The sequence below is a fragment of the Sprattus sprattus genome (genome assembly GCF_963457725.1).
Source record: "Sprattus sprattus genome assembly, chromosome: 20".
Lineage (NCBI taxonomy): Eukaryota > Metazoa > Chordata > Actinopteri > Clupeiformes > Clupeidae > Sprattus > Sprattus sprattus.
This window is the reverse complement of record NC_137918.1, coordinates 23,700,425-23,714,889: the sequence shown is the minus strand read 5'-3', so window position 1 is coordinate 23,714,889 and position 14,465 is coordinate 23,700,425. Positions and strand designations below refer to the sequence as shown.

The 14,465-nt window shown below is 45.4% G+C and overlaps 2 protein-coding genes across 6 annotated transcripts in view; one reads left to right on the top strand and one right to left on the bottom strand.

Moving 5' to 3' along the window:
* Positions 1-715, top strand: part of chrna9a (cholinergic receptor, nicotinic, alpha 9a) — a gene marked incomplete at its 3' end in the record, with an annotated part of 5,148 nt that extends 4,433 nt beyond the window's left edge. The window contains exon 5 of the mRNA XM_080859258.1: positions 1-715. This exon is cut by the window's left edge and continues 109 nt beyond it. Within this exon, the coding sequence (XP_080715384.1) occupies positions 1-715 (715 nt within the window).
* Positions 716-5,981: 5,266 nt separating this feature from the next.
* Positions 5,982-11,884, bottom strand: rbm47 (RNA binding motif protein 47; the record flags this gene model as incomplete). 5 transcript variants are annotated; one of them, XM_080859514.1, is made up of 5 exons in its annotated part: positions 11,327-11,884; positions 10,143-10,626; positions 7,497-7,775; positions 6,491-6,669; positions 5,982-6,221 (listed from the first exon to the last, which is right to left on the bottom strand). In XM_080859514.1, the coding sequence occupies exons 1-5, from the start codon at positions 11,867-11,869 to the stop codon at positions 5,982-5,984; spliced, it is 1,725 nt and encodes a 574-aa protein (XP_080715640.1). In that variant the 5' UTR covers positions 11,870-11,884. The 5 variants fall into 5 exon arrangements, with proteins under 5 accessions (XP_080715640.1, XP_080715641.1, XP_080715642.1 ...); XM_080859515.1 differs by having other exon boundaries at positions 7,542-7,775; XM_080859516.1 differs by having other exon boundaries at positions 6,491-6,657; positions 7,551-7,775.
* Positions 11,885-14,465: the final 2,581 nt, after the last annotated feature.

Here is a 14,465-nt window from a genome sequence, read left to right as displayed (position 1 = left end):
GGCTAAAGTCCTCATCATTGACTACATGGCCAAGCTGTGTTTTGTATACGAGGTCGGGGAGAGCTGCACCTCACCTGGTGGCTCCAACAACCTCTACACCGACGAGCTCACAAGCAGTGGCTATCAAGACGACGCTTACTATGGCAACAACTATCATGAGAATGGTCACTATGGAAACGGCCACCACTACAACCAAAACCATGACAATGGAAACTACCGCCACCACAACCACCACAACCACCACAACAACCTTAGCGACCGTGTCCAGAGGAACGGCCCTCCGAGAGGGGGGGACAGGAGGGGACGAGATCCACCCATGCCACATATCATCATGCGAGACTCAAACGTCCACATCCCCCCTTACGATCCACTGGAGGAGAAACTGAAGGCCAGCGACCTGTCCATCCCTGAGAAGCTGCAGGCGTATGGCTACAACCAAGGCACTGACTACAGCCATGAGACGGCTTACAGAAGTAGCAACAGTTACCATGGCCAGGGAGGCGCGGCGGCCCAGCGGAGCTGCTCCTGTGGAATGCCACAGAAGGTCGTACGGAACATTGAGTACATCTCCAACTGCTACAGGGAGCAGAGGTCACACCAGGCCAAGGGTGCCGAGTGGAAGAAGGTTGCCAAGGTGATGGATCGTTTTTTTATGTGGATCTTCTTCATCATGGTCTTCCTCATGAGTATCCTGGTCATTGGTCAAGCAGCTTGAGGGGAAATTGACTTTAAACTATGAATTCAAGAGTCCACGTGGCTGTGGTCAGAACTCAAACAAGCAGCCAGTCAGAGGCTCTGAACTGTGTTCATCCGTTTTGTAAAGCAGCCACAGTCACTGCTGATGTGATGGGAGACAGACACCGCAATGAAAATAAACATATTTTGAACTCTATTCTGAGTGCTTTACAGGAATGGTGAAGAGCAACAATTAAGTTCACTTAACTAACAGTATCAAGTATAGAGTAAGAATGAAGCCATCACCAAACCATCTTACATGTCAGACACAGAGTAACAAACTCTGAGCCATCATCACCTCATCCCACAATCAGCGGGTACCTGTGGGAGTTTATCTTTGCTTTGAAGGGTTGGAGTTTTGGTTGTAGCCAATAAAACATTTATCTGCCATTCTGTACACCTCTGACTGTCCTTTCTCTCTCTTCACAATGACTTTATAGTCACACCTAGCCTGCTAACCGGCACAGAAGCGCCGCATAAACTCTGAAGCAGATCTGGCCCTGGTGTTGCATAGCTAAGATCCGCTGTGTCACTTTAGCTACTTGGGCTCTTACAGCTAAGATCCGCTGTGTCACGTTAGCTACTTGGGCTCTTATAGCTAAGATTCACTCTGTCACTATAGCTACTTGGGCTCTTATAGCTAAGATTTGCTTTGTCACTAGAGCTACTTGGGCTCTTATAGCTAAGATTCGCTCTGTCACTTTAGCTACTTGGGCTATTATAGCTAAGATTTGCTTTGTCACTATAGCTACTTGGGCTCTTATAGCTAAGATTTGCTTTGTCACTATAGCTACTTGGGCTCTTATAGCTAAGATTTGCTTTGTCACTATAGCTACTTGGGCGCATGCCTTTAAAAGTGACTGGAGTTCATGGGAATAGTTTGTCAATCTGGTCTGGCTTCAGTTTTTTCCATTGAGAAAGATCTTAACCATTAGCTACCCCTTAATACTTCATGAGCAGGTGGGAGATTAATACTTAATATGTGGGTGTGTTTACATGTGTGTGTGTGTGTGTGTGTGTGTGTGTGTGTGAGTGAGTGTGTGTGTGCGTGTGCATGCCTCTCTCTCTGTGCACTGTAAGATAATCTGTGTCTAGCATGAACACACATTAATAATACACACTTAAAGCTCTTACGGACACTGAAAAGAAACTTGGACGGAGGATGACACGTTCCCAATCCCTTTTGCCGATAATGTTTAGACCACATTTTTGTACATCTATGTATGAGGCAAACATGAAACTATCCCATGATTCTTTTCACTTACGTTTGACTTCCTGGTCTTTGTAGCAGATCTGCCGAAACAGCGCCCCCTTGTGACGAATTCTGAAACCAAACATTTGTGTCCAAGTCACGTTGTCTCATAAATAAAGTAATTTAATCAGAACAGCAGATGAGCTGTATAGCGCTAACCATAGGGGGCCACTGATTATTTGTGTGGAAAATGAAAACTGCTTTGACAAATGACATGTATGTAAAAACTCCAACATAGGCTACATATTGATATAAATGAAATGTATGTAAAAACTCCAATATAGGCTACATAATGTTTCGCCACTGCTGTGGAACTCACACGATAAGGGCTAACAGTTTAGCATGATTTATGTATTGTAGATTTGTAGTCATTCAAATAGATGTTAATGAGTTTAAAGAAGTAACAGGTACAGTCAGACAGGCAGAAAGGCTCATAATGTTATAGTAAGTGTCTGACAATATGGAAAGGATCCCAACAGAGACAGACCTGTGTCTGTTTACCTCAATAACTGGAAAGAAACTAAATGGAAATTACTGTAGTTTATAGTTTAAGTTTCAGGTTCCTGAACTACCCTCCGAAATCAATCAGACGTGACATTTATTGTGTTTTTTAAAATGCTTTATTCAACTATTTAACCACTATAAATACATAACTGCCAAATAAGCTTTTAACAAACAATGCATGATAGAAAACAGTTCCACAAAGGGGAATTCTAGAACATTTGGCAATAAGGCACACTAAAAAACCCTTACACACTACAATCCTTTCAAAAACTCTCTCACTAAATGTGTTGTTCGTTTTGCATGTTATTCTTTCTTTGAAGTAGCCAAAACAGGGACTATTTAGCACTTCAAGTGAAAGCTGCAGGGCCAGGTGGATGACAATGAGAGTGAGGTCATAATGGGGATAGAGAAATGATTGGCCAGTTCCTGAAGCCTCATCAGGCGGGCCAATCGCTTGCCACTCAACTCAACTCACATCACATCACCATCCTTTCCAAACTCTTGGCTCACACACTATTGGACACTTTGGCAAACCAGACATGCTTTTTCGCTGCAATCTCTAAGTTAAGCGCATGGAAAGGAAACAAAAAAACATTTCTCTTAAAATATATTATCGCTTTTCTTCGTACTTCATACACAACATATTTTAAGCATATATTAAATATATATCCTTACTCTGTGATAATAAACAAGTCTACCAGTCTTATAAGGCCACAAAATAAATCTGAACAACACTGCCATAGTACAACAAAGCACATACACACACCAGATCTGATAAGAACCCTTAAGGTGTGTATGTGCATGTGTGTGTGAGTGTGAGTGTGTTCACATATGTGTGTGGGTGGGAATGTGTGTGCATGTGTGTGTGTGTGTGTGTGTGTGTGTGTGTGTAAAAGGCTGTATGTGAGTATGAATACACAGTGGAAAATGGTCCTTCATATAGGTCTCAGTGGTTATAAGATGGATTGAGAGTGATGAGGCTACTTGTCACAAGCATGGTTTCTCTTCAGAACAGTTGTAAATCGAATTGTAAATGCACTCCTTCTGCATCCTTAAGCGAGACTCAGTTCAGATACGTGTCAAAACTCCAAAGGACAGAGTGGCCAGGACTGAAATAGGTTCAAAGGTGACCATATATAAGACTCAGTCCTCTGTTATACTTCCTCTGCCATTTCATGGGAAACACAATAATGTAAAACATTGAAAATATTGAAAAAAATTGAAGAAAAAAAAAGAGAGAGAAAGTGTCCTTGGCAGCCCAGCCATGATGTCTCTCTGGTCCAATAACCTATACGAGCCAATGGAGAGATAAAGCTCTTCCTGAATGTGTAGGAGGCGACACAACCAGTCTTTCTCCATTCATTCACTGGAATTGTTACCCTCACAGTGGCTAAACCTAAGAGCTAAACAGATTTAATCAAATAACAACGTAAGAAACAGCAAATGAGCTGGATGTCCACGCGTGACGGTGGCAAAAAAAACTCACATTCACACACATTGTGTGCATTCCCCACACATTCCCAACATCCAGCAGAACGCTAAGGGTGCTAAGGAGTAGTGAGAGACTCTCATCGCCAGAGAACTTCAAACCAAAGTAGATTAACCCACCAGTCAGAGGGGTTTTCACCTTCCGGAAAACTCTCAGGGAACCAGTGTGTCAGAGTGAGTGAATCAGATACACCAGAAGAGCACAGTGAGCTATATCAGCACGGAGGAGGAAAACAATAAGCTAATATCGAAGCTTCAGTCACCGTGGCGGATCGGTTTCAGATGAACTGCACTGCAGCTGCCTGAGGTTACGCTGTAGTCACAGCTGTGTGGGTCTGCTGGGGAAGGGATGTCACAACAAACACGAGGGGCTCACTTCACTCGAAGAGAGGCTCTTCGCAAGGATTCAGCATTGTGAAATACTCAGCCGCCCACTGAGTGTTAAATGTATGTGTCAGCCATCTTGATACAATTCAGTCAGCAATATTTGTGACTTGTTCCCACAGTGAGTGATTTTTGTGTTTTTTTTTTGCCGGGAACAACAGTCATATGACTACACAAGGATTAACAAACGTCTGCTCCGGATGCTCTGAGCTTAGGACGTGACATAGTGCCGATTGCGAGCCACTCAGTCCACTACACGTGTACCCTACAGAGCTAGTTAAGGCACAGATGCCACTCAGTACACTACACGTGTACCCTACAGAGCTAGTTAAGGCACAGATGCCACTCTGTCCACTACACATGTACCCTACAGAGCTAGTTAAGGCACAGATGCCACTCAGTCCACTACACATGTACCCTACAGAGCTAGTTAAGGCACAGATGCCGGTTGGTCTCATCAGTCTAGGATAAGCACAGGGCTGTTCTCAACTCAAAGAAAACTTCTGGTTTAGTGCTACTTTATAAAAAACATTTGGCCTTACACAAGAGGGGACAGGCACTTTTGAAAGTTTATGGAAAGGCTGAAATGTTGGTTGTTCTTGTCTTGCATACTTATTTCTTTTATGCCAACTTCCCAGTTATTTTTCCAGTTTTCAAATAGAGACAAAGGGAGACAAGACGACGTCTCCAGTACATATATAGCTCCATACGCAATCTGTTAAAAACCAAGTCAAACAAGCAAACAGCGAATGATATTAGCAATAATAACTATTAAAGAAGACAAAAAAAGGTTTAAAGAAATTAAGCTAAAATAAAACACGGTCATCCAGTGGACGGAAAATAACTCAAAAGTCAAAATGTTCTGTGATAAAATCTCTGCATAAGCTCCGCAGACAAAAAGAGAAAATAATTCTTCAGTTGACTTTTACATTTCATGTCAGTAGTTCCATGAGACTTTGAACATTTTTAAAGACATTATTTTTGTCTAACTCTTATCATGAAAAAAATTCAAATACAGCAATGATGAGAAGTCTACCCCAAAGAGCAGCTCATAAATACAGTGTTCCGCTCTTCATAAATACTACACCTCATACTACACCTCCTTCAGTGTTCATGGGGCCAAAACTACAGAAGGTAGTGTGTGTGTGTGTGTGTGTGTGTGTGAGTGGGAGGGGGAGTGGGTGAGGGGGAGTGGGTGAGGGGGAGGGCCAATGTGGATCGGATTAAAATTGTGAAAGAATGGTCAGATTTCGCTGAGTGGAGTTAAGCTCACATTCCATGATTTGGAGAAGGTCAAACACCCTTAGGGCTATTGGACAGATGGGTTGGATCAGTTGGGATTGGTAAGAGAGGGTTAGTTTGGTGATTCATCAATGTGGTTTTAAAGCTACATTAATAAGAGGGCCAATAATGATGTTGTGGGTACTGCTGCTGGTCACTTTGTGGTGGTCGGGTTTGTGATGAAGGTTGTTTTGGGTTGGATGCGGGTCTTCTCCACATCTGTTGTGTGATGCAAAACTCAAAACCAGGGCGAGGGTCTGGTAGATTCTGTTAGCCATGAGCTATCATTTCATTTCTTGGCATTGGTTGGTTTTGTGGCTGAGTACTCTGGACTCCATCAGTAGGTCTGGTAGATGTCGTGGAGGGGCATCTGAAAGGTAGCCTGGGGAAACGCCTGAGGGATATAGCCATAGCCTCCATAGGCTGCTGCGGCGACAGCGGCATTCTTCTGCAGTGCTGCAAGCGTGGCCGAGTTAGCAGTGTGAGCGGTTAGCGGGAGATAGCCTGCACCATACAACCCTGTGGGGATGCGCTGCATATTGTGGGCCATAGCATAGACAGGAGTTATGGGTCTACCCTGTAAGAGCAAAACAAATGCAGTTAGCAGTCTGTCAGTTGTAGTGCAAGTCAACTTGTGTATACAACAATATCATTAACATTCACATTTAGTCATTTAGCAGACGCTTTTGTCCAAAGCGACGTACAAGGGAGAGAACAGTCAAGCTATGGGCAATAAAACCTGGTGTAACAATAAATAGTTAAGCCAAGGTGCCAGTTAGGAAGGGAGGTGCTCTCTGAAGAGTTGAGTCTTCAAGATAAATATATATTTGTGTATCTATACGGCACCTGATAGGGAGGGGGGGTGGAAACCGATGGAAGAACAGCAGTGCCAGCAGTGTGATCGTGCTGTAAAGTCAGAGGGTTGATGAGGTGTTCCACTCCATGAAGCTTCCCATCATCCATCATCTTTGGAGCAGCGCCGGTAGAAAACACAGGGTACTGGCCGCCTAAACCTGGGAGAGCCACTGTGGAACAAACAGCGAGAGCGAGATCAGTTCACACTACTCTCCTTTTGGTAGGTGTGTTCTAAAAAAGTGAAATAGCAACATTTCACAGCAGAACAGTCACTGAGCATTGATCGAAAAGCAATCTGCCAATCAAATCAAACCGTCAAAATGATCTTCTAACTTTTCTTCTTCTACAAACCTAGTTCTTCTTCTACTTCTACCTACTACTTGTCTTTCTCATTGTTTCTCTCTTTCTCTGTCACAGGGGCAAAGGAAAGAGTTTGAAGAGAGTATTGGATAAAGCAACAAAGTGTGACTTGGATTAACACTTTCTGTCTCCTGGACACACACACACACACATTGTTGTAACTAGGGGCCCTGGATTAATGCTGATTTAGTGATTATACTTCTTAGTGTGTGATTTAGCATAACTCGCTTTCTTACAACAGTGCGCTCAGATGAGGTTTCATGGAGAAATACATGTGACAGAGAGAGGGGGGGAGGGAGAGAGAGAGAGAGGGGGAGAGAGAGGGGGGAGAGAGGGGGAGAGAGAGAGAGAGAGGGGGGGAGAGAGAGAGGGGGGGAGAGAGGGGGGAGAGAGGGGGAGAGAGGGGGGGAGATAGAGAGGGAGAGAGAGAGAGGGGGGGAGAGAGAGAGGGGGGGGGGAGAGAGAGAGGGGGAGATAGAGAGGGAGAGAGAGAGAACTGCTGATTGTCTTTCTTCCAGCAGGGAGCAGTAGAGAGAATGTAAAAAGGATAATTAAAGGTTCCGTCTGTGATTCATTCTGGCCCCTCTCTTTGATGCGTCTGAAACAATGTGTTGATTGGTTGGCTAGGATAGTAAACGGCTCGGATGTAGTGATTTGGAATAGTGAATTTGAGCGCACTCACACAACATACGCACAAGCATAGACTGACCTGTACCAGGTTTCATGCCCATAGTGTTGACTGTCATTTCCAGGCCTGGTGCGAGCTCGTAGCCCTTCTCTGTCTGCCGACCCTTGCCGTCATGGTAACGGCTGTAGATGCCACGCCCTGCCGAGTACCCTCCCAGGTATGACCCCCGTGGCCCAGGGGTGCGGGTGGCCACGCCCCCTGCTCTGCCACGCCCCCTCACTGTACCTGCTGAACACACACACACCCACACACACACACACAGTTCTGCAAAATCAACCAATTTGCATTTACATACCCAGAAGATGTCAGACACAATACAGTCCCACTCACAGAGCAGGAAGAGGGAGTTGCAGGGGGGCTCTTAATGTGATTAGTGGCCGTGGTTTCTAGTGTGTTCTTGGTTCTGCCAATTGTTGTAGCTGTCAATCATGTGTCATTGCCTTTGTTCTTGAGTGTTATTTGGCTAATAATCATACCGTCAGTTTACTCGTAGGGCCATGAAAGTTGAAAATGTTACTTAGAAACTAACAAAGGATCTAGTGTGTTCTTGGTTCTGCCAATTGTTTACAGTTGTAGCTGTCAATATTGTGTCATTGCCTTTGTTCTTGAGAGTAAGGCTTGTAAGATCAGAGATCAGTTGACGCGTAGGGACATGAAAGTGAAAATGTTACTTAGAAACTAACAAAGATGGGGAGTATCACCTGACTTATTGTTGACTCATTTCAGCTTCTGAAATGAGGTACTCCCAAATGCAGCCATCCCTTATATAGTTTTGTAGTGTAAGAATCACAGTTGTTCCAAAGAGTTAACAAAAAAACTGTCACAGTGCCTAAACTGCCTCTAGTTTCCAGCTCTTTATCTAATCTAGAAAAACTCATACCTCTTTACTAGATTACCCTTGGACCATCTGAACATCGTTTTTTTTTATTAAAACAGTTCATTATAAAGTTTGTCCACCAAGTTAAAGTACACACCTAAACAAGAGTCATTTCAAAACAAACTTATTTCATCCTTAGGCATTTGCAATGTGTTAAGCAATATGCAAAATGGGAGCTCTACTGACAAGTTTGCTTTGACGGTGACCTTTTTTGAATGAAAGTGCCAATTTCCTCTAAGAGCCATAGCCATGTCACAGTCCATTGAGAGTGCAATCAGCCAGGTACTTAACCCATACAATGTCTGTAGGAAACCCATGATTTGCATATACATTTAAATCACTATGCATCTGGGACAACTGTCAGCCCTTAGCAAGAATTATTATTAGGTTACCAAGTCAGTTGAGAATAGGCGGAATCGACTGATAGTGCCTTGGTAACTGCCATCATGCATAACAATTGATATGCATTGTGGGTTGCATGGTGAGTCGGGTTACCCACCAGGCTTCGACTTTGCTTGAAATCAACAAGCAATATTTTGACAAATCATGGTGTGGTACGGTCCCAATGAAACCTAAGTCTGATTATGTTATGCTATCGGATGAGCTTAACTGGTTGTCTTTAGTTTCGCCCCAAAAACATGGAGTCGTTCTCCGTTTCCAGACTAGAACTGCGGAGGATGATTGGAGAAACCTGAGACTGGGGCTTGAGATTGCGAAAACCAAAATCAACACGACCCAGGAGTTACGACACGGAGGACTATTTTTTTCCGATAAGGAGTCGAGTACGGGAAAGAAGTGATTCTTTTTAAACAAGGAGGCAGTTCATGAGATGAGGAATGGAACGGAGTCATGTGGACTGATCTGGACTGGGGGAGGAAGTTAGACATGAGATGGGATGATGATGTGTGGAGTCAGTCAGGTGAAGTGAAATTTGTCCCCCGCTCACGTCTTCCTGTCTAGACACAAACCCCACAATATACAGACAGAAGATGATTGGCTGAGCAAAAAACCGTCACCCGGACAACTAATGATCTGTCAGACACAATTTTAACTAGATCACAGTTTTCATCCCAGATCAATGCTTTCATTTGTCACTTCCAACCGTGATCTATTGGATCTGCATGAGCAGTGATTACTACAGGCTGGATGATCTTACCTCTGCCGGGGGACTTTCAGTTTAGCTTGATGAGGGCACTATAGGGGTAGTCATAGTATGAGAATGTGCTGTTGCAGTATGTAGGTTTTAGGATGCAGTATTTCAGTGCCTATAGCTAGCATATACATATGCTTGTGCAGTATGTAGGTTTAGGTTGCAGTATTTCAGTGCCTATAGCTAGCATATACATATGCTTGTGCAGTATGTAGGTCTTGTTTTATCCTTCCTATAAGGTGATCACAGCTGTGTAGTACAAGAGGGCGGTGCCTTAGTGTGGACCAGTAGTGTTTTTCCAGAATGTAGTAGATTATAAACAGTATGTATGCTTGAAGTACATCAGTGTCTTACTGAAGCATCTATTTCACTGTGCTGCTTCAGCATCTGAGTATGGATTTACCTTTGCTAAAGTATCTATTTCACTGTGCTGCTTCAGCATCTGAGTATGGATTTACCTTTGCTAAAGTATCTATTTCACTGTGCTGCTTCAGCATCTGAGTATGGATTTACCTTTGCTAAAGTATCTATTTCACTGTGCTGCTTCAGCATCTGAGTATGGATTTACCTTTGCTAAAGTATTCTCGGTTGGGCCCGATGAGGGTGCTGTAGGGGTAGCCGTAGTAAGCTAGAGTGTAGGGGTCACATTGGTACACGAAGCCCTGCTGGCTGGACTCCGGTACTACAGCGGCCGCCTGCGCTGGGCTGCTCGAGCCCTTCGTTGCCTTCTGGTAGCGGGTGTACTGTTCTTTATCCACGGGCTTAGCCAGGGTCACCTCGATGAAGGACCCCTCGATCTCCGTGGCGTTCAGGTTGTCCATGGCGACCACCGCGTCGTCTCGGCTGGCAAAGTGTATGAAGGCGTAGTCCCGGATCTTCTTGACGCGCTCCACGCAGCCGGGATTGAACTGGCCGAAGATGTGGCGCAGCGTCTCCTCCGCGGTCTCCATCATCAGGTTCCGCACGTACAGGATCTTCACCGTCTCCATGATGTCCTCATCCACGTCGATCTCGGGCTCGGCCCAGTCCACCGCGATCTGATGACCCCACAGCTGGAAGAAAAAAAGGTCATCACAGATTCACAAAGTAAGTAAGTAAGTAAGTAAGACTTTATTTATATACCACATTTCGTACAAGAGTTGCAATTCAAAGTGCTTTACATAAAATCAATAAAAGCAAGCAGCAGGAGCAATAAAATAATGGTCAACATCGTATCAAAGTGTGTGGGTGAGTGGGTGAATGTACGTCATATCCTGGCAGTGGCATACGTATGTGTAGGTGGCACCCTGGCATCAGCTTCCTGTAGCCGTCGCTTTAGCAGCAGATGCCAGGCTGGTTTCTTGGTAAGTGTATATCGTGTTCGTGGAATGTGTACGTAAACCAGTTCGCATTAAGCTGCTGTGAATATGTATGTATGAGTTTCCATCTCGTGTGTGTGTGTGTGTGTGTGTGTGTGTGTGTGTGTATGTGAGGAGGAGGTGTGTGTGTGTGTGTGTGTATGTGAGGAGGGTGTGTGTGTGTGTGTGTGTGTGTGTGTGTGTGTGTGTGTGTGTGTATGTGAGGAGGAGGTGTGTGTGTGTGTGTGTGTGTATGTGAGGAGGAGGTGTGTGTGTGTGTGTGTGTGTGTGTGTGTATGTGAGGAGGAGGTGTGTGTGTGTGTGTGTGTGTGTGTGTGTGTGTGTGTGTGTGTGTGTGTGTGTGTGTGTGTGTGTGTGTGTGTGTGTGTGTGTGTGCGTGTGTGTGTGTGTGTACCTGTATACGTCCCGGCATCAGCTTCCTGCGGGCCATGGCGGCCGCGCGGTGCGACTCATACTCGACGAAGGCGAAGCCGCGATTCTTCATCTTGTCGGCGGCGCTGGCGTACACGATGACGTCCAGCACCCCCTCCGTCACCTTGGACACCTCCTCCATGATCTCCTCGCGTTTCTTGGTCTTGGGGATCCCCCCGATGAAGAGGCGGCAGTTGTCCACGCTCCCGCACACGCCCAGCAGCCGGCCCGGCCGCACCTCGTAGTTGTTGAGCTCGCGGACGGCGCGCTTGGCCTCGTGCTTCAGCGTGTACATGACGAACGCGTAGCCGCGGTTCTTCCCGTCGAAGTCCATCATCAGCCGCATCTCGTAGATGTGGCCCACCGACTCGAACACGGGCACCAGCTCGTCCTCGTACACGTCCCGGGGGATCTTGCCCACGAAGATCTCGCAGCCTCGTGGCGGGGAGGTGCCCTCCCAGCCCGGGGGCGGTCCGTACTTGCGTTGGCCGTTCTCCTGGATCATCCTGTAGCCCGTGCGCTCCATGAGGGCCAGGAGAGCGGCTTCGTTCTGGGCTCCGGCCACACCCTCGGGGAGGGCGGACACAGACTTAGTGCTGGAGGAGGGGCTTGCGTTACTCATGGCGACGGCACAGGCGGAGTCTTCTGCTGTCATTCTGACACATCTAATCACAACTAGAGAAGAATAGAGCAGAAAAGGACACTGTTTTAATGACCCGCCATTACTTTACATTTACATTTCTTCATTTAGCAGACGCTTTTATCCAAAACGACTTACAAGGATGTATGTACATTTACACTGATGACACACTGCACATCAGGAGCAATTAGGGGTTCAGTGTCTTGCTCAAGGACACTTCGACAGGGAATTGAACTAGCAACCTTCTGATTACTAAACGACTTCTCTACCTCCTGTACCACACAGCACAAGGTACATGGAACAACAGGTTTGTTTACCCCTAGAACCACCAACTCTACCTTCACTCCAGACACCTGATTCATGGTTGGTTAACTCAGATCCACTGAATAATCCTGCACAGATATCTCTACCCACACACTGCTGCTGCTGCTGCGTTTCTCTCACACATACACACTTACCGAATCTGAGTTAAAAATGGAAATAAATAAAATGGTAAATGATGAAGTTGCTATGATTAACTACACATTAATGTTTGTTTATCCCTCTCTACCGTAAGCAGGAAAAGAAAGCTCGTTCCTGGTCAGTCATGTGACTGAGTTGTTAAGCAACCTGCACTGTGACTCTTGGCCATGGAGAGAGCCCTAAAGGCGTTAGTTATATCCTCATGAAGGTGAAGTAATAATGTCATTGAGACACACTCAAGCCGAGACAAGATATCCCCACGCCACACGCACACACACACACACGCACACACACACACACACACACACACACACACACATCTCTTCATTTGAAAGTTTTGGTATTCCTGTCTGAACTAAACCGGAGCCACTGGCTGTCTGCATCATATGAATTGAGACTGAAAGTGGGGATTTCAAAAGGCATTCAGTGAAAGCATAAAATTCCATTTTTAACTTCAGGCAGGAAAATGGAGTACCGGTACTGTTCTTCTGTGGCATGTCCAAGGTTTCACTGGAATCTTCCAGGAAATCAGATCTTTAGAAAACCTTCCTCTGAGAAACTACCTAAGTACCTAATCTCTTTTTCTCCACTCCCTCCCTCTCTCTCTCTCTCTCTCTCCCAAACACATACAGAAAACCATTTCTGTCTTTCACCCAAGAAATATTGCTTCCTTCTAGGAGTATCTAAGCAAGGAGGGAGAGGAAAATGGAAAGAGAGAGAGAGAGAGAGAGAGAGAGAGAGAGAGAGAGAGAGAGAGAGAGAGAGAGAGATTATTCATTCTCTAGAATGAAGGCCTCGTTCCCCCATTGTACCTGCCTGGCAAAGTTGACCTTTACAACGGAGTGTGTGTATGTGTGTGTGTATGTCTGTGTGCGTGTTTGTATGTATGTGTGTGTGTGGTATAAAAGAAACCTGAGGCAGCAGCTGGTGGATGATTAACCATGGGTAACACAAATTACTGCTTACACACACACACACACACACACACACACACACACACACACTCTCTTTCTCACTCTCTCTCTCACACACACACACACACTCTCTTGCTCTCTCTCTTTCTCCCACACACACACACACTTTCTCGCTCTCTCTCTCTCACACACACACACACACACTCTCTTGCTCTCTCTTTCTCCCACACACACACACACTTTCTCGCTCTCTCTCTCTCACACACACACACACACACTCTCTTGCTCTCTCTTTCTCCCACACACACACACACACTTTCTCGCTCTCTCTCTCTCTCACACACACACACACACACAAAGTCATGCAGGGTAATAGAAACCTAGAAGAGAGACTCTCTACTAGCATCACAAGAAGCTGGGGTCAAAAGGGTATGACAGGGCAACCCACAGTCATGCACGCACGCACGCACACACACACACACACACACACACACACACACACACACACACACACACACACACTCACACACACTATACTGGTTAAAGTATGTGTTTATTGGTTTATTGCTGATTGTTGATTGACAGCATCTCCTGATCGTATGTGACTTTATGGCCTACTAGAGGTCAGGATATCAGCAAAACAGGGATGGGGGGAGAGCACTGAGAGCTCAGGCTCGGGGGTGGGTGGATCACACACACACACACACACACACACACAACACACACACACACACACACACACACACACACACACACACACACACACACTCACACACACACACACACACACACAACACACAACACACAGACTGGGTGGGGGGGGGGGGGGGGAGCTTGTTGTGTCTCTGCCATCCTAGGCACTTTTGTCACATCACCTGTACGCATCATCAGTGTCTCAGACACAGAGGAAACCCATGCTTAGATCATTTTTATGTCAAGTTTAACTCAGCACAGTCTCTCCACCACTAAAATGCATCTGTTAATATATATATAATATAATTGCAATAATTGTATTATTGTATAATTGTCAGACTGCAATCACTCAAACATGCAGACTTTGTTTTAGGAGGGTAAACTGTTGATGTAAACCTGAGAATTTGAATAAG